The sequence below is a fragment of the Trichomycterus rosablanca genome, chromosome 7 (assembly GCF_030014385.1).
Source record: "Trichomycterus rosablanca isolate fTriRos1 chromosome 7, fTriRos1.hap1, whole genome shotgun sequence".
NCBI classification, from domain to species: Eukaryota; Metazoa; Chordata; class Actinopteri; order Siluriformes; family Trichomycteridae; genus Trichomycterus; species Trichomycterus rosablanca.
Window position 1 is genome coordinate 40887221 of NC_085994.1, and position 23319 is coordinate 40910539.

At 40.2% G+C, this 23319-nt stretch overlaps 2 protein-coding genes across 2 annotated transcripts in view; one reads left to right on the forward strand and one right to left on the reverse strand.

Moving 5' to 3' along the window:
* The window catches only part of si:dkey-11f4.7 (piezo-type mechanosensitive ion channel component 2), a 48563-nt gene extending 32127 nt beyond the window's left edge, over nucleotides 1–16436 (reverse strand). Inside the window, exons 1-15 of the mRNA XM_062998205.1 lie at nucleotides 16353–16436; nucleotides 14328–14365; nucleotides 14063–14220; nucleotides 13377–13472; nucleotides 6642–6743; nucleotides 6328–6373; nucleotides 6080–6233; nucleotides 5067–5271; nucleotides 4107–4320; nucleotides 3863–4028; nucleotides 3090–3191; nucleotides 2785–2911; nucleotides 2544–2674; nucleotides 1174–1437; nucleotides 666–807 (exon numbers count right to left, since the gene is read on the reverse strand). Of these exons, the coding sequence (XP_062854275.1) occupies nucleotides 666–807; nucleotides 1174–1437; nucleotides 2544–2674; nucleotides 2785–2911; nucleotides 3090–3191; nucleotides 3863–4028; nucleotides 4107–4320; nucleotides 5067–5271; nucleotides 6080–6233; nucleotides 6328–6373; nucleotides 6642–6743; nucleotides 13377–13472; nucleotides 14063–14220; nucleotides 14328–14365; nucleotides 16353–16436 (2029 nt within the window). The remainder of the gene's footprint in view (nucleotides 1–665; nucleotides 808–1173; nucleotides 1438–2543; nucleotides 2675–2784; nucleotides 2912–3089; nucleotides 3192–3862; nucleotides 4029–4106; nucleotides 4321–5066; nucleotides 5272–6079; nucleotides 6234–6327; nucleotides 6374–6641; nucleotides 6744–13376; nucleotides 13473–14062; nucleotides 14221–14327; nucleotides 14366–16352) is intronic.
* Nucleotides 16437–19895: 3459 nt separating this feature from the next.
* On the forward strand, nucleotides 19896–20897 carry LOC134317506 (taste receptor type 2 member 39). Its single transcript, XM_062998206.1, has one exon. It carries the CDS (start codon nucleotides 19896–19898, stop codon nucleotides 20895–20897), a length of 1002 nt encoding a protein of 333 aa, XP_062854276.1.
* The last annotated feature ends 2422 nt before the right edge of the window (nucleotides 20898–23319 follow it).

The following is a 23319-nucleotide window of genomic DNA, read 5'->3' on the forward strand; positions in this document are numbered from 1 at the left end:
TAGAAGCAAATTTAAGTCTCTTTAAACCCCAGAGACAACAAGATTTAAGCAACAGAAAATTATATATTTAATTATTTAAGCAACAGAAAATTATTTATTTAATTATTTAAGCAACAGAAAATTATTTATTTAATTATTTAAGCAATAGAAAATTACTATTTAATTACTTAAGCAATAGAAAATTATATATGTAATTATTTAAGTAATAAAAAATTATTAATTGAATTATTTAAGCAACAAAAAATTATTATTTAATTATTTAAGCAACAAAAAATTATTATTTAATTATTTAAGCAACAGAAAATTGCTATTTAATTATTTAAGCAACAGAAAATTATATATTTAATTATTTAAGCAACAGAAAATAATTTATTTAATTATTTAGGCAACAAAAATACTTATTTAATTATTTAGGCAATAGACATTATTTATTTAATTATTTAAGCAACAGAAAATAATTTATTTAATTATTTAAGCAACAAAAATACTTATTTAATTATTTAGGCAATAGACATTATTTATTTAATTATTTAAGTAATATAAAATTATATATTTAATTATTTAAGCAACAAAAAAATATTTATTTAATTATTTAAGTAACAGAAAATTATATCAGTTTGATTTTCACACAGAATTGTAAGATAATTTATTTGTACAGTCGTAACCGAGCACTGAACTCGTACTTAACGTGTCGCTGACGTCCTGCAGACTGTAAAGACTCTCGTCCATCTTCTCCTGATTCTGTTTCTCCTGCTTCTCAATCAGTTGCTGTCGTTGTAACATCCAGAAACTAAAGGTGTAAAACATCTACAACACAGGACACAAACACACATGAACACACACACACACACACACAGATACAAAACAAACACAAAACATCCAGAAACTGAAGGTATAAAACATCTACAACACACAACATACAAATGAACACACACACACACACACACACACACACACACACACAGATACAAACACAAAACATCCAGAAACTGAAGGTGTAAAACATTTACAACACAGAACAGAGCAGATCTACAAAACCGGCGACGTCACTCTTATAAAAACATGAACCTCAGTTCCAGAAAAGTTGGGACGCCTGGTAAAAGGCAGTAAAAAGAATCTGTGGTGTTTTCTGTGTGTCCATTTACTTTTGTTTTCAGGTCTGTGATTTCGTACCTTGGCCCCTAGGTGCAGGCAGGGCGTGTGATACCCGTACAGGTCGAAATCCACCAGCACGGCCGCAGGGAACGTGGGGAAGAGCTCGTCACGGCGGAGACGGAGGGTGCTGAGATACCCCACCACCAGCAGCAGGGTGCAGTACACGGAGAGGAACGGGGCGCTCATCATGGTGTACTCACGCCGCCGCCGCGACATCCAGATCAGACACGACCACACCAGCAACGCAAACGTCAGCCAGGAGTTATAGGTGATGCTCCACACCTGTCCCAAAAATATACAGACGTATAAATATACATCAGTTTATATTAATATAGTTATACACACACACACACACACCTGTCCCAAAAATATAGACACGACATCAAACAGAGTTTATAATAATATATTTATATACACATACACACACACACACACACACACACACACCTGTCCCAAAATTATAGACACAACATCAAACAGAGTTTATAATAATATATTTATATACACATACACACACACACACACACACACACACACACACATGAACATTTACACACACACCTGTCCCAAAAATATAGAGACGGGAGAGGAAACGCAACATCAAACAAACAGAGTTTATATTAATAACTATACATATATATATACACAAACACAAACACACACACACACACACACACCTGTCCCCAAAATATAGAGACACAACATCAAACAGAGTTTATAATAATATATTTATATATATACACACACACATGAACACTCACACACACACACACATGAACAAACACACACACACACAGATGAACACACATAAACATACACATTAACAGACTCACACAAACACAGATGAACACACACAAACACACACATGAACACACACACAACAGACACACAAACACACACATGAACATGCACACACACACTCACACAGACAGACACAAACACACACACACAGATGAACACACACAAACACAGCCATACAAATGCTGCCATTTTTGAACGGGTCAAATCCCCACAGACACACTCCAAAGATTCGTGAGAAGCTTCTAAGATGAGCGGCTGCTGTTCTAGCTGAAAAGGTCACACAGAGGTCACTCTAATTTATTAGCATTAGTTTTTTTAATGGGACGTCCAACAAGCTCACAGTCAGGCGTCCAAATACTTTTGAGCATTCAGGGTGTATATTGTATATTACGTCGTCCCTTCCTGACACAACCCTCCTATTCCTATCCGGGCTTGGGACCTGCACTGAGAGCGCACCTCTAAACGACTGGGCTGTTTGGGACATTAGCCAATCGCATTCATGCGGAACGCCCGACCGGCCGATAGCACCACTGAGATTCAAACCCTGGATCCCCGGTGCTCAGCACTAGCGCGTTAGCGTAAGTTACCATCATGATGATGAGAGCACTGATGTAGCTGTGCTTCATGATGGCCAGACAGAGGAGTGTGAATGCGCCGGGTTCAGCATCGGCCCCGAGGTCTTCAGTGTTACAGCTCACTTCCTGTTCATCCACATCCTCTGAGTATAACACACACACACACACACACACACACACACTGGTGCATTTAATCTAATTCAGTTATTTCATTCATGACTGTAATCATTAATTATAGGGAGTGTTTCAGTACCGGATCGGTGAGACTCGTTAGGATCGGTGTACGCCGGTACAGCAAGGCATTGTGGGCAGCCACCATCAGACTGAGAGTCCAGCCCGGGATTGTGGTTCTCCCAGGTACCGTTTAATAACATGACATCCTGAAACACAACAGCAATTTATTTAGGCATCACCACAGCGGATCTGGTCCAGATCTCACACCCTCTCTGAAGGAACCCCCCCATCACATGTTTCGACCACAACAACCTTAGCAGACGACCGACCGGATGATAGAACCGGTGTGTGTGTGTGTGTGTGTGTGTGTGTGTGGTACCTCACCTCTGATGTTCCTGTTGAGAAGAGATCACCGTCCACTATCTTTGAGAAACTAACGTAAAGTTCTGAATCTCCTCCCGGACTCTGGTTCTGTTTCCTCATTTCCTTACAGGCAAACAGAATACAGTTTAAAATCTACAGTAATGGCGTAAACACTCCTGTAAGCAGGTCGGGGCGTCTTTTTAAGAACATAACCAGGAGCAAAAAACTGTACCACGGTGTATTAGTGTAAAAACTCAGCATTTTAGGTGCAGCGGTGGACTGTGTCGACTGACAATGGTTTTCCAAAGTACCCCTGAGCTCACATGGCTTTATTTATGACAAGGACTAAGATTTTTCTGTATTGTCTGAATCTTTACGTGATATTATGTTGAGTAGATGGTGAAATACTTTAATTATTTGCAAATGTTTAAATTGATCTGACTGACAGTTCAACCACAAAATTGAGCACAAACCAATGAGCCACGACCTGAACATGGTCCTTATAGTGTATGAAGCACATAGAGATGAAACTGTTTGGTCTGTGGATTAGTGTTCTGGTTGCGGCTTTGACCGTGGCGCGGTTCCTGGTTTAAAACTACTTAAAGCTGTTCTTTAGGGTGCAAGTCGGCGCTTCGCTCAGCACTTAACGCTATTTATGCTGTTTTCTTAGCAAAGCGGCTACCTGTGCCCTAGGAGGCAGCTTTGCGGAGCATCTGTAAACAGTCGAGCATTGTTTATCCTCCCCGTCACCCTTTGTAGTTCTTTTTTATTTTCATATAATTAAAATAAAGCACCTCTGTAACCAGCGGGGCCCATTTCTGCAGAAGAGCCACCAGTGTGTAGTAGAGCACCAGTAACACCAGTGGGTTGATTATTACGGGCCAGCTGATGTCCGCCTGCAGACCCAGACTGTACGGTCGGGACGAGTTCGTGTGAATGAAGGCGGTCATTCCAAACAGCCTGGAAAAAACCACACCGCAGTACCATTCAGACATCATTAAATCCTCACAGTTATGTTATATATGTACCTCACAGTACCTCACATAAACGTCCTGAGGAGGCACGATGATCTGGAACAGGGGCAGCTGATAGAGGTACAGGACCACGATGTGTCCAGCACTGAATATGGTCATCAACATACACAAGGTGCTGAAGTGCAGCAGACTGATGGAGTGACCCAACACCCAACACCACACGAGGCTCAGGAAGGTCCCGAAATACAGCGCTGAGGTCAGGGAAGGTAGAGCTATACCTGTAAATACAGAACAGAGAGAGGGAGAGGAGACGGGAGCCAAATATTATAAGGTACATCTGCACTTTATTATTATTATTTTTAGTGATATTATTATTATATTACTATTTTAATTACTATACTATTATTCTTTTTTTTTCATTTATTAGTGTTATTGTTATTAGTATATTATTATCCTTATTATTGTTTTATTATTATTGATCTTATTATATTACTAATTTTATTACTATTTTATAACTTATTTTTACAATTTCATTATTATTGTTTCTATTATTATTAATAGTATTATTATTATTAATATTATTTTATTATTATTATTTATCACTATTATTAATATTTTATTACTATTACTATTATTATTAATAATATTATATTATTATTATTATGAATAGTGTTATTAATATTATTATGAATATTTTATTAACAATATTATTCATATTATTTTATTATTTTATTATTATAATTATTGTATTATTGTTATTAATAATTGTATTATTATTTTTTATTATTATTAATATTATTATTATTATTGTTATTATTATTATTAATATTATTATTATTATTATTATTTATTATTATCATTATTATTGTTTTTAATATTAATATTATTATGTTATTAATATTATTATTATTGTTGTTATTATTATTATTATTATTATTATTCTGTACTATAAACAGAACCAGATGACATGAAGGCTGCAATCATAAATCATAAATAAATATCGGGGTGTGTTGGTGCTGAATACCTGCCAGTCCCAGCAGGACGGTCACCACCACTCTCCCCGCCGTGTTCATGATGGTGGACAGCAGCAGCCTCAGTCCAGCTGCAAACACAATCAGCTTCTGCACGAACTGAGGAGGACCAGAGGGGGGCAGCTTGGTCTCCTCAGAGCTCAGGGCGGACGAGGCGTCGCTGTCCTCCTCGGACTCGGATTCAGACGTCTCACCGTCCTGGAGGACAAAAAAAATCATGTGATGAAGTCACATGTGATAAAGGGGCTGTAGGTCATTTTTTCTAAAAATTGTATATATTTATTTCAACAATAAATAAAATACAGAATTTAATCAAACAAAATTAATTACATTTTATTCATAATTCATGACAAACATCCATAAAAAATAAAATGGGCGTGGCACTTATACCGACATGATTGGCTTGGGAAAGGAGGGGTGTAAGGATCCCTCATAACTGCTGCAGTTATGACCTCTGTTGGCTGATCGATGGTTCTGCACAGTGAGACAAAGTATAATGGAGATCGGTGTTTGACTCTTCATGCGCTATACTGATCTCCATGTAAACATCCACTCACTGGATGATTTTTGTTTGTTTTTCATTGTGTGTAAAAACCATTAGCTGTTAAAGTCCCCACAGTTCAGTACCAACTAAAACCAGCCCGTCTGGCACCAGGAACCGTGCCACGGTCAACACCGCAACCAGAACACCAATCCACAGACCAACCAGTTTTATCTGTGTGCTTCATAACGTTAAAAGTATTGGGATGCCCCTTCTACTATATAACTATATAAACTTATATGCATCAACAGTTTAGGGAAGGTCCTTTTCTATAAAGACGAGAGGAAAAGCTCAGCCTGCTCAGACTCCCAGAACTCTGGAATGAACCGGAACAACAACCAAGCATCAGCACCCAGCCATACAAATGCTGTCATGGGCACAAATTCCCACACACACCCACACACACTTCAAAGTCTTGTGAGAAGCCTCTCAGACAGGTGGAATATTCTGGGTTTTGTACCTCACCTCGGTCTCAGAGAGCTGAACGCTGGACTCTTTATTATTCTCTGGCGGCTGCAGCAGCTTGTTACACAAATTCCGGATGAAGAGCGACGACACGAACATGCCAAAGTCCGGCAGCAAATGCCGAACGATGTTCCCGGCGTCTATATCACTAAACCTGTGGATAAAAATGAAATAAATAAATAAATAAGTGGTTTTATATTGTAGCTTTTAGATTGTGTTTTTTTTTCTAATTCTTCTCTATAAAATACCTGACGATACCAAGATGATACAGAAACGTCTGCAGCGGTTCATTCACTAAAACAACAGAAAGAACTCAAGTTAAAACAGTCAATCTGCTTTATATTTATTATTTTATTCTGGTGTGTGTTATGACCCGGGAAACACTGCTCTTATTATAATAATAATAATAATAATCTGGACAGGGCACCAGATCATCGCAGTGCATCGACCATCTCCCCCTCAGACACGACCAGTCGTCTGTGTAGACGCTCAGCCGGACGATAGACTAAAATAAAATAAATAATAATTAAAATAAAACAGAAGAGAAGATTATTGATCTTACTGTCTTTAGTAACGTAGGCGTAGGTGATCTGGATCCCACACTGCAGAGCCAGGAAGGTCACACTGGTGGAGCAAACGGTCAGGAAGAACAGACCAGTCCTTTCTAAAGAGCACACACACACACACACACACACACACGCACAAACACACATGTACACAAAATTACATACATGTACACAAAATTACATACAGACAGGCACACAAACACACACATATGCACATACATACACACACACGCAAACACATATGTAGACACACACACACGTGCACACACACATATATGTACACAATCACATATATGTACACACACACACATGTACACACACATATATATACACAAACATATACACACACATATGTACATGTGCACACACACACACAAATACACACACATGCACAAACACAGACACACAAACACATACACACATATGTACATGTGCACACACACACACACACAAATACAAACACATGCACAAACACAGACACACAAACACATACACACATATGTACATGTGCACACACACACACACAAATACACACACATGCACAAACACAGACACACAAACACATACACACATATGTACATGTGCACACACACACACAAATACACACACATGCACAAACACAGACACACAAACACATACACACATATGTACATGTGCACACACACACACAAATACACACACATGCACAAACACAGACACACAAACACATACACACATATGTACATGTGCACACACACACACAAATACACATATATACACACATATGTACATGATCACACACACATAAGCACACACACATATGTACACAAACACACATATATGCACACACAAAACACACATGCACACAAACAAACACACACACACACACACAAGAAAAAATAATGATATAGAAATATGTATAGAATCCAGAATTACATTATAGAATTTATTTATAAATTATTAATTTACACAAATGCAAACATGGTGTAAAATGAGCACTTATTGATCTTCTTTATCTCCTTTTTATATTTCTGCATTTAACCCTCCTCTAATTAACATTGTTAATGACAGTGGCTCGGTGGGTAACGAGAAGGCCCTGGGTTCGATTCCCAGCTGTAACGATATGAGTACTTTCTGTGTGGAGTTTGCATGTTCTCCTCGTGTCTGTGTGGGTTTTTTCTGGGGCTCCTGTGTCCTCTTACAGTACAAAGACGTGCAGCCAGGTTAGGCGACCCTGACCAGGATAAAACGGAAGAAAAACTAGACAATGAATAAATGAATTGAATCCTAATGTATTGATATATCATGCACACATAAAATTACTGATGCTGATGATCAGATTCGTGTCACGGTGAGACGTGTGTGTGTGTGTGTGCGTGTGTGTGTGTGTGTGTGCGTGTGCGTGTGTGTGTGTGTGTGTGTGTACAGAGCTTTATGTTCCAGGTTTCTGGTAAATATGTTCTAACACTTACAGACTTTGTGATCACCAGGATGTGGTTGAGATTTTATGGCTGTACAGAAGTGATGAGAGGAGCAGCGAGTTCAGCTGAATCAGCGGTTTAATAAATAAAATAACAGCACAGACTTCAACTTCTAACTCTACTGATAATTTAATACGTTTATTTCATTATAATTCTACATTTAAATTCGGGAATATTTAACCCTCTTCCCCCTCTTCCTAAAATAAAAGAGGGATTTATAACTGTTAATGTTTTGGCAGAGATTTAATGCTTCGTTTTATTAAAGGAAATTCCCCAGGGTCCTTCTTTCTGTGTGGAGTTTGCATGTTCTCCCTGTGTCCCTGTGGGTTTTCTCTGGGTGCTTCGGTTTCCACACACAGTCCTAATACACGCAGTCAGGATAATTAATGATAGGTGTTCATCCTGTGATGTACTGTAGACCTGTCCGGGGTGCTTCCTGCGTTTCGCTCGATGAATCAGACCCACCGCGACCCTGACCAGGATAAACTGATTACTAGTCCAGTACCTTAATTGCTGAACATAAGAGAAAGAAGGGAACCAATACTTCGACCACGTCTGTATGTGATTAAACACTGTGTACGATCTCAATCTCAATTTACACGGTGGTCCAGTGGGTGGCGCTGTTTCCTCACAGCAAGAAGGTCCTGGGTTCGATTCCCTAGGGTCCTTTCTGTGTGGAGTTTGCATGTTCTCCCTGTGTCCATGTCCTGTGTCCTCCCACAATCCTAATACACACAGTCAGGATAATTAATAATAGGTGTTCATCCTGCGATGGACTGCCGACCTGTCCGGGGTGCTTCCTGCGTTTCGCTCAGTTCATCAGGCCCACCGCGACCCTGACCAGGATAAAACGGTGAGAAAAACAGGCCGTAAAACAGACTGAGCACTAGTCCAGTATCTTATTTGCTGAACATAAGAGCAAATGAGTTTCCTGTGAGGAACACTGAAGGGAAGCGATATTTCGATCACGTCTGTGATTGATGAATCTGCGTTTTTAGCTGCTAATCTCGAGCGTTTTTATAATTTTTTTTAGTAGTTTTGACCCTTTTAAGTGTATGGAAGATGGATCTGGAGAGACGGCTACCATCATAAACGGTGTTAGGTAGGATATTTTACATCATTAGATTAAATTATGGCCCTAATGTCCATTTAGGACGAGACTGAATCCAGCCAGGATTAGTCACGTATGGAGCTAATGGATGCTGAGACTCAGAGAAAAAAAGACCCAAATCCTCAGAGCCGATAAATCATGAATAATAAGATGACCAGAAAGAGAACAGTTCATTCACTGTCTGTTTACCGACGCTTTATCCTGGTCAGGGTCGCGGTGGGGCCGATTCACTGCTGGGCGGAAGGCAGGAAACACCCCGGACAGGTCGCCAGTCCATCACAGGATGCTCATTTTAGTCCCTTCACTTGTCCTGACTGCACGTTTTTGGACTTGTGTGAGGAAACCGGAGAACCTAGAAGGAGAACATGCAAACTCCACACAGAAAGGACCCTAGGGAATCGAACCCAGGACCTTCTTGCTGTGAGGAGACAGCGCCACCCACTGGACCACCGTGAATATTGAGATTGAGATCGTACCCAGCGTTTAATCACGTATAATCACATACACACGTGGTCGAAGTATTGGTTCCCTTCTTTCTCTTATGTTCAGCAATTAAGGTACTGGACTAGTAATCAGTCTATCCTGGTCCGGGTCGCAGTGGGTCTGATTCACTGGGCGGAAGGCAGGAAACACCCTGTACAGGTCACAAGTCCATCACAGGATGGTCATTTTAGTCCCTTCACTTGTCCTGACTGCACATTTTTGGACTTGTGGGAGGAAACCGGAGCACCCAGAGGGAGAACATGCAAACTCCACATAGAAAGGACCCTGGGGAATCGAATCCAGGCGCTTCTTGCTGTGAAGTGCCAGTGCTACCCACCGAGCCTCACACATCAATGACTAGCAACCAGATTGATCACAGAGCCGTAATGGGCGTGACATTATATATTGTATACGTTAACAGATAACCCGATTTAAACATAACCGAGGGGCGACTGTGACTACAGATATAAGACAGAACCCGGAACGCCCCACCTGGGGATCGAACCCAGGTCCTTCTTCTTGCCACCGCGCCACACACATCAAGGGCCGGCTGAGGGGTGGCTGAGGGGTGGCTGAGGGGCGGCTGTGATCACACACACGAGCGTTTTGTTTTGTTTGTTGTTTTCGTGTGTCGAGCAGAACGCCGCCTCGTCTCGGCCGCCGCATTAGCTGAAACAGCAGACGTGTTTCCGATAAGTGGATTTTCCTTAAAAGCTTCACCTCATTTCTGTCATATTGATCATCACATCTGCTGAAGACCCGGGGAAAAAAACGCCTCGGGATTTTATCGATGTTAAACGAGCGCTCGCCTCACAAAATAAAACAACAACTTTATTTCTGTTACGGCTCTGTGGCGCAGAGAATTGAACTCATATCATGCTGGAAACGTTTGTTCTCCAAACACGGAGAGTTAAAGATCGTCTGGTTCTGTATCGTCTGACCATCGTTTCTGATTTTAGTGGTCAGGATTTGCAAGAGCTGCAGAAAAAGAGCTGATAAAGTCCAAAAAACGATTTAAAACTTGATGTATGAGGTGACGGGTTAGAAAAGGAAAAAAAAAACTAAAATAAAAGTTGAATTTCTGTGGAGTTTTTAAGATCGTTCATGTTTAAACCCTCCCTAAAACCTTAAACACAACCTTACATTACATTTTTAGCAGACGCCTTTATCTAAAGCGACTTACAATTGAGGGTTGAGGGCCTCGCTCAAGGGCCCAACACTGACAACCTGGCAGATGTGGGTCTTGAACCATTGTCCTTCCAGTTACTAGTCCTGTACTTTAACCACTGAGCCACTCCTGCTCTAACAGGTACCAACATTCATTCATTCATTGTCTGTTTCACCACTGTTCTACCCCGGTCAGGGTCCCAGTGGGTCTGATTCACTGGGTTAAAAGCAGGAAACACCCTGGACAAACACACTGCACGTCTTTGGACTGTAGGAGGAAACCAGAGCGCCTGGAGGAAACCCATGCAGACACGAGGAGAACATGCAAAGTCCACACAGAAAGGACCCTGATTGCTCCAGCTGGGAATCGAACCCAGGACCTTCTTGCCGTGAGGCGACAGTGCTGCCCACCGACCCACGTGCCGCCCACAAGTACCAACAGCAAAAAAAAAAACTTATTTTACACAGCTGTAGCCCAAAGGTTGAAATACAGGACTGGTCATCGAAAGGTTGCTGGTTCAAGCCCCAACACTGATGTCAGGCTGACACTGTTGGGCCCCTGAGCAAGGCCCTTAACCCTCAATTGCTTAGACAATTTACTGCCACAGTACTCTAAGTCACTTTAAATGAAAGCGTCCGCTAAATGCTGAAGATGTAAATAAGTGCTCATTAAAAAACAATATAAGATTTTAAAACTGAAACTTATTAAGAGATAAAAAACAAACACTGACGACAGCGGGGGGGAAAACGCTGACGCCGCAGCTCTAAAATCCTCCTGTAATTACACCGTTATGCAAAATTGATGAGCCCGCGATGGACGTCCATCTTTACAAAGTACCTCGGAAGCAAAGGGCGCTTCTTTAATTTAATGCCACGTATCGATCGGGCCGGAAAATGACTTCCCTATTACTCAAGCACGTACTACAAACTGCACAGTCTTAAATACAGCGGCCGGAACGCCTGGGCGGAGGGACGGGCGGATCCATCAAACCTCTCAGATACAACAAACTGAAAACCCACTGATAATACGGGTTTAACCGCCTTTCAACTTTAATGATTACATCAAAGTCGGCAGTGAAATGCAGTAAAGTTACTATGAAGTGAACATTAAGGAAGGGGGACAAATGTACCAGGATGGGGTGGGGGGCGAGGCTTAACCAATAACTGATGGGAACACTGACAGTTCTTAACATTACTTATAGCTTGTTATTGTAATTTGTTCATTTATAATTATTTATAACATCAGTAAATTGGTGGGGGGATTTCATTTTGAGCATATCTAAATATTGGGGAGAGGGGCGTGGCCCCCTAATATATATTGTGATTATGGCCTTGGGTCAAACTTGTCCCTCATTAGCTGGGCAGGGTGGTTATAGAGGGGTGGTGCCATCTCTGTGCCCCTGTGTAAACTTTGACCTTTTTGTTGTCTACCTTTAGTTATAAATGAGCACCTATTTATTTATTTACTTATTTATTCATTCATTTATTTACTTATTTATTTATTAATTTATTTACTTATTTAGTTACTTATTTATTTATTTGCTTAATGATTTATTTATTTACTTATTTATTTGTTCATTTATTTATTCATTAATTTACTTATTGATTTACTTATTTATTTATTTATTTACCTATTTTTTTAGTCATTTATTTACTTATTTATTTATTCATTACTGACTTATTTGTTACTTATTTATTTACTTATTTGTTTTCTTAATTATGTACTTATTTATTTATTTATTTACTTATTTATTTATTTATTTACTTATTTACTTATTTATTTATTTACTTATTTATTTATTCATTTATTTTCTTAATTATTTACTTATTTATTCATTCATTATTTACTTATTGATTTACTTATTTATTTATTTACTTACTTATTTATTTATTCATTTATTTTCTTAATTATTTACTTATTTATTTATTCATTTATTTTCTTATTTATTTATTTACTTATTTATTTGTTCATTTATTTATTCATTTATTTACTTATTGATTTACTTATTTACTTATTTATTTATTTACTTATTAATTTATAAGCTTTTTCTAATCTTTGAATTCAGCCACAACAGTTGCTAACAGCTGTAATAAATCAATCATATAAAGGAGATCATGTGCTTTTTTTTTTTTAATTTTTTTTTATTTTTTTTATTTAACATCAATGACAGCACCCAGCTAAACAGGCACAAATTCCCACACACAGACACACCTCAAAGCTTGAGAGAAGCTTCATCAGTGGATCACAAAGAGGTCGCTCTGTTCTAATAGTGTCTGAAAAGCTCACAATCAGGCGTCCAAATACTTTTATAAAGTGTATTTTTATTTAGATTTAATTCTTTATAATGTTAAAGCCACAGATTTGTAGGAATGATGCAGAAGATTCAACATAAACCTAAAATAATATCAGTGTTTTTATTTGTGCTGTTCATGATACAGGAGATTATTTAACATTTATATTTATTTTAAATCATTAATAAATCATTTCATTTAACTTCGTGCAGACTCACCCTTCATGGTGCTCAGAGACGGGCTCGGTAGGAGAGGTATGGACAGCAGGAAGAGCAGATACACCACGGAGAGTCCATTATAGCGAAATGCTATCGCTGTGGGAGGAAATTTTTTTTTATATTTAATCATACATTCATTTTCCAGTTCGTTTACTCACAAATCTGAAACATCTGTAATTAAATATCTGTAATAACAGCTTTTATGTCATTACATTTGAAAATATAAATTTTAAATATAGTAGATCTTTAATAATAAATTATTATAATGATATTGTTTATTTATTTTCTTTTTTATTTACTTTATATATATATATATTATTTCTTATATACATATATTCTTTTTATTAACTTATATATATATATATATACATGTATATATATATATTTAGTAATTTATTTACTTATATATATGTATATACATTGTTACTTATATATAATTGTTTTTAAAAAAATCACAATTATTGATATTATATGTTGGGTTGTAAATAATAATAGCAGCATTAATGTGCACAAATATTGTATCTAAAAATGAAAAGGAAATTAATACTATTATAAATCTATTTTAATCTATTTCACTTTTTTTTTTAACATTTTATTCTTATTAAAACTATTTTTTTTTAACCTTTTTGTACTCTTGCACTTCACAAAAACATAATATCAGGAGGTAAAAGTTTAATCCCACGTACCTGTTAGTAGAAGCAGCGGTAGCAGTAAGTTATAAAGCATCCCGACCACGATGTTCCCCGCCATGCTGATGCCAGGGAGCGGACGATCGGCTTTCTTAAGTGGCGAGAGGTAGGAAACACCCGGCTGGCGTATCGAATCCCTACGAGAGCGACATACCCTGCACACACACACACACGGGGGGTCTTAAAAACATAAAGAGCTACGGCTGTAGATTGTTTTAAAGGAGGAAGCAGATCTAATATTCATGGAGACTTTAGCCATTACCTGCAGACGCCTGGAACTGGAACCCTGTGCAGTAAGTGCTGGAGGAAACACAGCAGGATTAATAACAGATAACGCCAAGCATCTCACCTCCGTGATCAATACACATGCGCTGATGATGTGCCTGGATTAAAGCACTAAACGTTTGTCCCGTAACGTCAAAGAAAACAGAACCGGAGTCTTGAGGGAACGATCTGCAGCTCTGGTGTATAAAAAATTTGATTTGTTTAGCTTTTTGTTGACATAAATATCTATAAATTAATGATCCGCTGTGGGCTGAGACCAAACTAACAGCGTCCAGTATGTGTATTTGTTCTCCGCCCAGCATTTCAAACTGTTACCGCCCTGTTCATGGAGAGAGTGACGATGCTGGTACCCCAGCGACTTACAATCATGACTGAATACAATTTAAGCACTTAAGCGGGTTAAGCGGTGACTTGGAGGCGGCAGGGCTTAATCAAGCAACCTTCTGATTACTAGTTCTGTACCTTACTAGTCCAGACCAGTTTTATAAATTAAATTACAATTCAAGCAGTTGAGGGTTAAAGGTGGCAACTGTGGTGGTGGTGGTGGGACTTGAACCGACAACCTTCTGATTATTAGTTTGGGTCCTTAATCGCTGAACCACTGCCCTACAAATTAAATTATAATTCAAGCTAAAAGAGGGTTAAGTGCCTTGTTCAGGGGCCCGAAAGTGGCAACTTGGTAGCCACAGGGCTTGAAGCAGAGACCTTCTGATTACAATTCAAGCAACTGAGGGTTAACAGTATCAACTGTGGTGAGGGGACTTGAACTAGCAACCTTCTGATTACTAGTCCAATACCTTGACAACTGAGCTACCACTTCCCTACAAATTAAATTACAATTCAAGCAACTGAGGCTTAAGGGCCGTTTTCAGGGACCCAACAGTGGCAACTTGGTGGTGGTGGGACTTGAACCGACAACCTTGTCATTATTAGTGTCAATACCTTAACAACTAAGTTACCACTACACTACAAATTTACAATTCAAGCAAAAAAAATATACAATTCAAGCAATTGAGGGTTAACGGCGTTTTCAGGGACCCAACAATGGCAACTATGGTGGTGGGACTTGAACTGGCAACCTTCAGATCACTAGTGGCTGAAGCAGTCAGGTTCTTCCTATTCTACTTTCAGCTGCTCCCGTTAGTGGTCTCAACAGCCGATCATTCGTCTCCATCACATCATCCTCAGCACCCTCTCCCCATAGAACTCTCACCCCTCCTCTGCACATGCTCAGTTATCTGCTGTGCTCTGGGTCTTGGTGACAGTAGGTGTGATGTTTTCTGGGTTCGAACCTTAAAGACTAACTGTGGTTTTTAATATGAAATAATTAAAATGATTTATTTAATATTAAAGTTATAAATATTAAATCTGACACTGAAATGTGGCCTCGCAGCAGGAACGTTTACCAGAGCTAATAAAAATGCCCTTGACGTACCGGCCGCACCCTGAATCGGACGACGCAGCGCTAAAACAGACAATAAATAAATTATTGTAGGGAAATAAAGAAAACCGTAATTAGAAGATTATAACAATTTAATTAAAGCAAGATTACGACGAGATCCTCATCTTATTGGCCCGTGGTTTTTCAGTCAAATGAAGAGGAAAGATGCAGGGCAGACAAAGCAGCGGTACGACCACAAATTTGACTCGCGTTTATTTTGACTATAACCAAACCGATGCTAACACTCGGCCTGTGTGTGTAAAGGAAACTGGCCAGGATGACAAAACAGCATCATAAAAAAGACAAAAAAACATTTTAATGTTTCTCTGGTCGTCTTTGAGGCCGCTTTCCACCAGGGTCATAGGGGAGCATCATCAGCAATGTGGACGAAGTGGAGTCAGCACCAAGCTTTACGACAAGAAAATACCAAACTACCTCAAGATGAAGGTCTACCAGTGGTGCTCTGGATCAGATGCTGCACAGGGTGGAGATAAAGATGCTCTTTTAGTCCCTGAAGAGTCACGGTTCGACCATGTCAAGTACAATGCGAGCCGAGCTTACCACATCTTCTCTGTCCACATTCCTGACGTTCCACATGGTCAAACTGTGACTCCACAGGGACCGGCGGAGCATCTTCACCTCCATACTGTACAGCACCTAACCCATAGAGCGTCACTGGGTGAACAATGGTCTGGTAGACCTTCATCTTGAGGTAGTTTGGTATCTTCTTGTCAAAAAGCATTGTGCTGACTTGCCTCCACTTCGTCCACTCTGGATTCTTTTGGTTGCCGAAAATGACAGGTCCCTGTGCCCCTACTTTGACCACTAAATCCTTCCCTTCTGGGTTTGAGTGACAAGTATTCACCAAACTGGACCTGCAAGTGCCTACAACTTGGCCAGAATCAGACAGGGGGCAGATAAAAGACGGCTTTTCTTACCGCTTCTTGCCACGAATACCGGGTAATGTATTTCGGGTTTTTGGATGCCCCGACCATCTTCCAGTGGTTCATAAATGAGGTACACTGTGCGTTCCTAAATCTAGATGACATCTTGAGAGCAAGAACCCGGACGTCAGACGTGTTCTACAGTTGCTCCTGGAAAACCATTCCATTTGTGTCTACAATTACTTCCTTCTATTCACAAACCGATCAGTGCTGCCGAGGCTGATCGTGATCTCGAATAAAGAGACTTAGTTCATTTCTGTTCTGTGTCAAACACCCAGTGGTGTAGCACAGTGAGTGGGGCATTAGTCTACAACACTCTACTCTGCTGGTTCGATCCATGGTCGTGCTAATATTGTGGTTGGCGTTCCTTTAAAAAGCTGCGCTTGGGTCCCAGTCGTTTGGGTGGTGAACAAGCAGTCCTGTTTTTTTTCACCACCCAATCCAACAGTAACTGGCATCATCCCATCATGACTATCATCCAGTAGTGAAGAGGAGGAAAAGCGTTTCATACTGATCCTCAATATTATCTCAGCTCCTTTAAAAATTACAGAAACAGAACGGTAACCAGATCAAAATGTCTTCATTGTTTTCACTTGGATCTGCTGTAAAATCTTTACGGTTTACGTTCAGCAATGTCAGAGAGACGGACGGGATGCAGAGGAGGTAAAAGCGTCCGAAAGACGCCTCATGAAATTTATAAGGACTCGCTAAGTGCCTGTTGGGAAAGACGTTTTATCTGTCTGCAGGTTGTGTTTCAGACTAACAGAACATGGACCGCTGTTAACAAGCTGCCAGTGATGAAGTAGCTTGAACAGTAACCATGGTTCTATTATCCTGCCTCCACATTTCACAGCAGCGTAACACCAAATAAAAAACAGTAAATTGCCAAAACCCACCATAACATAAAAAGAAAAACATTATGCATACTTTACTTTTATAAAGCAAAACCCAAACTGTGAGGTACAACACGTCACTAATGGAACCATCAGGTCCTGGAAGGTCCTCTGAAAAGTCGTGTCCCCAAAGGTAGTATAGAGTCATATAGTCCCCATTTTTATGTTAGGTGTGTGTCAGATGTGAGGTGAGGTTCGAGGCTTGTGAAGCACTGACTCTTTCAGAGCCAGATTAATAAATATAAGAATTTAATACAGCAGCTTAAATTTACAATTTGTTATTGTTATTTACACACACACACACATATAGTTGAGGTTCATATTCAGCCAAGAAAGAACATTAAATTTATTGCAGGTCAACAATTCATACTCATGCACTACAGACGGGCTCATGTACGCCCCCTTCAGTGAGGCAGAGGTACTGGCTGCCTCACCTTGAGCATTTTTAGTGCAGTTTTACATCAGATCAGCAAGATTAAATATGTTAAACGTACATGAAATACATCACCTAGACGAGAGTCAAGACCCTTGGGTGAAACATGAGCCAAAAAAATGGGTGGCAGAGAAAAATAATGATTGAATAATGCACTGTCGCCTCACAGCAAGAAGGTCCTAGATTTGATCCCCAGGCCGGGTGGTCTGGGTACTTTCTGTGTGGAGTTTGCATGTTCTCCCCGTGTCTGTGTGGGTTTCCTCTGGGAGCTCCGGTTTCCTCCTACAGTCCAAAAACATGCAGTCAGGTTAATTGGAGACACTGAATTGCCCTATAGGTGAATGGGTGAGTGTGTGTGTGTGTCCTGCGATGGACTGGCACCCCATTCAGGGTGTTACTGTGTGCCTTGCACCCATTGAAAAGCTGGGATAGGCTTACCAAAGACATGAACACGAAATAAGTGTACTCGTACGCCCCCTTGTGGAGGCTTTATGTTACATCTTGTAAATCTTGTAAACCACAGTGGGACCAGATTACCTGTATTTTTATTAATGAAATATATTACGTTTTGTGTTTTGTTTTTATGTGTCGTTTGTGTTGCCTGGGTCACGGTAAAAGTCACAGACAAAATGTAAGTTGCTTGAATAAGCTCTGACCTAGATTATGGAAACCTAGGATGTATAATAAAAGTGTTTACGAACGCTATATCGGTGACGTACAGAGACGTACGTACCCATTACACACGCTCGATCCAGTCTGTGAGGAATCTAACAGAAATGACATGTATAGCGCAGATCAGCGGACAAATATTATTGTTATTTTATTTGATTATAATATATTAAAGCAATAAGCCATGAGAGACCGTGCGTTACTGTGATTTTATCACGGGGAAGGTTGTTTGAAGGTTGTTAAAACCATAGCAGTAACGCACGGTCTCGAGTGGCTTATTGCTTTTATAAAACGGCGGTCAACATAAAATATAATAAAATACAACAATGTTCAATTTATAAATGTATTTATTTACAAAAACACTTACAAAAACCATTCTTCCGTGACCCCAGGTAGGGCGTTAACAGTGTTGCTAGGCAACATGAGGGCCAACATAACATTCACTTTTTCTTTTCATTGGCGTATTAATATGGAATTATGTCAGGTGGTCATAGGTGTGCGTTTATCTGGGATTTTACAACGGCTTCGAATGCGGCTCAGCCAATCAGATTTTAGGACCGGAACTATCCGTTTTATAAACTTCAGTTTTTTACTTGTCATGATGACAGGTAAGGAAGAGCCTCACCTGCCTCCACTGACCGCACGTCCCTGGTGTGTGTGTGTGTGTGTGTGTTTTGTAAAGATCCCTAAGAACACGTATTTGAATATCAGCCGAATTTCCCTACCGCAAAGTCTGGATGGACGTGGTTAAGCTGACCGACCAATGCAAACGTGCCGGTGCCTATGGTGCATTAAAACAACCCAGCGCTGGTATAAATGCCAAAACAGTTTTGATTACGGGTGCAAATGGATCGTAGGACGTCCAGGATTAGCGTTGCGTTACGTAATACTACAGAATATGTTTAGAATTGTTGATATTATGCACACTGAGGAATGGAAGGATCTGTTCTGGTTTTTTCTTGAGCGTAAAGCTGAGCGGTGAGAATTAACTACAAGAGGACGTCAAGACAATCAAGGTAATGTGGTCCTTTTAATAAGTAAAAATTCTTTATTAATAGATAAACACTAGGAAAAATATGTCAGATGTCGTTTGTTTAATAATTTAGCATTTAAAAATGATTAAAAGCATCTTTTTTTGTGGCAGGTTCCTACACAGTCACTAATCATGCTGAGCATTGTGGACCAGATAGTGATCTGGCTTTTAACCGGCTTCTTAGCCGTCCTGACGATCTTCTTTAACGTCTTTATCCTCTTGGTGAACCAGCGCAATGCTAGAAAAAACCACCTGCACTTATGCCCGGGCGACACGATAATGACGGGCATATCGTTTGCCAGCATCGGCCACCAGGTCATCTCGTACCTGTGGATGACCATAGTTCAGGTGGACGTGAGCTGCACGTACGAGACGGTGGAGTCCATCCTGCTGGTGCTGATCTACTCGCTGAAGTTCTGCATAATGTGGATGACGGCCTTCCTCACCTTCTTCTTCAGCACCAAGCTGGTGATCCAGCCCGTCCACTGCTACACGCACGCCCAGGATGTCATCCTGAAGCACGTCCTCACCGTGGTCCTCGTCATTTATCTGTTCAGCTTCGCCAACTGCCTGCCTCTGCTAACCGTCGTGAAGCATCAAAACAGCACCTCGGGGACGACCGACTGCGGTTCCATCACGCCGGCGGATTCCTCCGGACTGGGCTACGTCATCTATCTGATCATCAGCGCAGACATCGTTCCCGGGGTGGTGATGATCAAATGCAGCATCTCCATCTCGTACCATCTGGCCATCCATCTCCAGCACATGAAGGAAAGCTCCAACGGCGCCCACACTCCCAAGCTGGGCACCCAGATGAGGGTGATCAGGATGAACCTCACCCTGGTGGCCGTCTTCCTTTGTTTTCTGGTGGTGGATCTCTTCACGCAGTCCACCGTGATCCTGAAACATGAGAACACCATGGGGCTGTCGGTCCTCTTCACCACGCTTTACACCACGGTCAGCGGGTTTATTCTCGTCTACGGAAAGAAGAGCTTCTGGAAGGAGTTTATTCACGTGTATAACCTCTTCTCTGATGAATATTTCTGTCTGAACTCTTTAAAAATACCAGAAAGTAAGACTCCTGCTCACGCTCCAAACACCGCCAATGCTGGACACGCTGCTCCCAAGCACTGAGCTTCAGTTTATATGTTTACCCTTGTTTCTCATCATTATCATCATCTTTTCCGCTTATTAATTCAGAGTCACGGTGGACATCTCTGTCTCTCCCTAGTCAGCCAGGAGACACAATCCCTCCAGCGGGTTATGGGACCATTTAATTGACGCTGCATGATTCTGGTTGTTTGAAACCTTGGTGATGTCCTGGATACCCCAGCCGTCCTTCTCCTCTCATGTACCTAACGTGACGTCTCTGTGAGAGCCTTGTCCATTCACTGGTCATCTCAAGGCTGGACTACTGCAACTCCCTTCTGGCAAGTGCCCCCATGTCCACTATTGATCCTCTGCAATCCTAATTCTGGTTTTCAACCAACCCAAACACTGTCGCATCACCCCACTTGCTTCCTGTAGCTGCTCCCATTCAATCCAGAACACTGATGTCCAAAAATGGACCAGAGAGGACTCATCACCCCCGTTCTGTACCTCACATCCCTCAAGCCACTAGTCTCCCTGGTCTTGATCCACTAATCAGAACTCGAGGAAGACGAGAATCAAGGTTCTTCTCTGTACCGGCATCTAAGTGGTGGAACGAACTTCTCCGATTCATCACGGCTTTACTAAGAACTTCACGTGTTACACGTTTACCTGTGTTTAGGTTCTACCAGGGTTTCAGCAGGTTTGTGTTTTAGACTCTTGTTTATTTGTACTAGAGTAAGGAAAAGCATCTGCTAAATGCCGGAAATGTAAATATTAAGTCAGAAAACTGCTAAATAAATCTTTAAAATATATAATATACAAAGCATTTGTACGTACTTTATTCTATTTACTTAAAGTGATATGCAAAGTTAAAAAAACATTCTTTACATATACAACATCATAAACAGTTGAGAACATTAAAGCTTTGTGTACCCACCGTGCCGCCTAAATTTGAGGGTTCTTCAAAAAGTTTCCACACTTTTTAAACTCTATTAAGAATTGTAAAAATTTCCACACCGTCGCCTTCCGATGCATTTTTCCAGCGTGGTACCAACTTTTTAATGCCATCAACAAAAAATGGTTTTGGTTGAGCTCATAGCCACTAATCATCGCCGCATGTTCATCACATGAAAATCTTCTTCCCTTAAAGCAGGGGTGTCAAACTCAAGGTCACATCATTTTATGTGGCCCGCGAGAGCTTAAAAGATGTATGATTGTTGTGATGGTTGGAGTTGTAGTTACAGAGACCACTATTCGTAATTATAATTTAATCGGACACCTGCACCTTTAAGCACAATGCATGCCGTTTTTGTGACCTACAGTGATCGCTTCCCACCACTAGATGATGTTGAGAAATATTTATAAATAATCCCAAAATGTACAAGAACAGAAAATTGAAGCAGAAGGAGGAAATTTAATGAAAGATGTGAAAGTGAATTAAAGTTTGTGCTTCAGGAAGAGAAACCGGTTTGTCTCTTGTGTTATGAGGCGTGTCTGTGATAAAGGAGGACAATATAAATGTAGATATACGTTATAAATATACAGAATAAATTTGACATTTCGACACCAAACACAGAAATTATCTTCCAAGAAAAACAACAAATTGCCCAAGACTTTAAAGGCGACTGCAATCACAGCAGGATGGATACGTTACAATAATGCAGACGTGGCCCTCGGTGAAAATTAGTTTAACACCCCTGATCTAAAGCTTCTTTCAGTGACAAAAAAGGTGGAAATCAGATGGAGCTAAATCAGGACTATAAGAACAGAAACAAACAGAACAGAACAGAACCAAACAGAACAGAACAGAAGCAAACAGAACTGAACAAAACAGAACAGAACCAAACAGAACAGAACAGAAGCAAACAGAACTGAACAAAACCGAACAGAACAGAACAGAACAGAACAGAACAAAACAGAACCAAACAGAAAAGAACAGAACAGAACCAAACAGAACAGAACAGAACAAAACAGAACAGAACTGAACGAAACAAAACAGAACTGAACAAAACAGAACAGAACCAAACAGAACCAAACAGAACAGAACCAAACAGAACAAAACAGAACCAAACAGAACAGAACCAAACAGAACAAAACAGAACAGAACCAAACAGAACAAAACAGAACAGAACAGAACAAAACCAAACAGAACAGAACCAAACAGAACAAAACCAAACAGAACAGAACCAAACAGAACAGAACCAAACAGAACAAAACCAAACAGAACAGAACAGAACAGAACAGAACAAAACAGAACCAAACACAACAGAACCAAACAGAACAAAACAGAACAGAACCAAACAGAACAAAACAGAACAGAACAGAACAGAACAGAACAAAACCAAACAGAACAGAACCAAACAGAACAGAACAGAAAAGAACAAAACCAAACAGAACAGAACCAAACAGAACAGAACCAAACAGAACAAAACAGAACAGAGCAGAACAAAACCAAACAGAACAG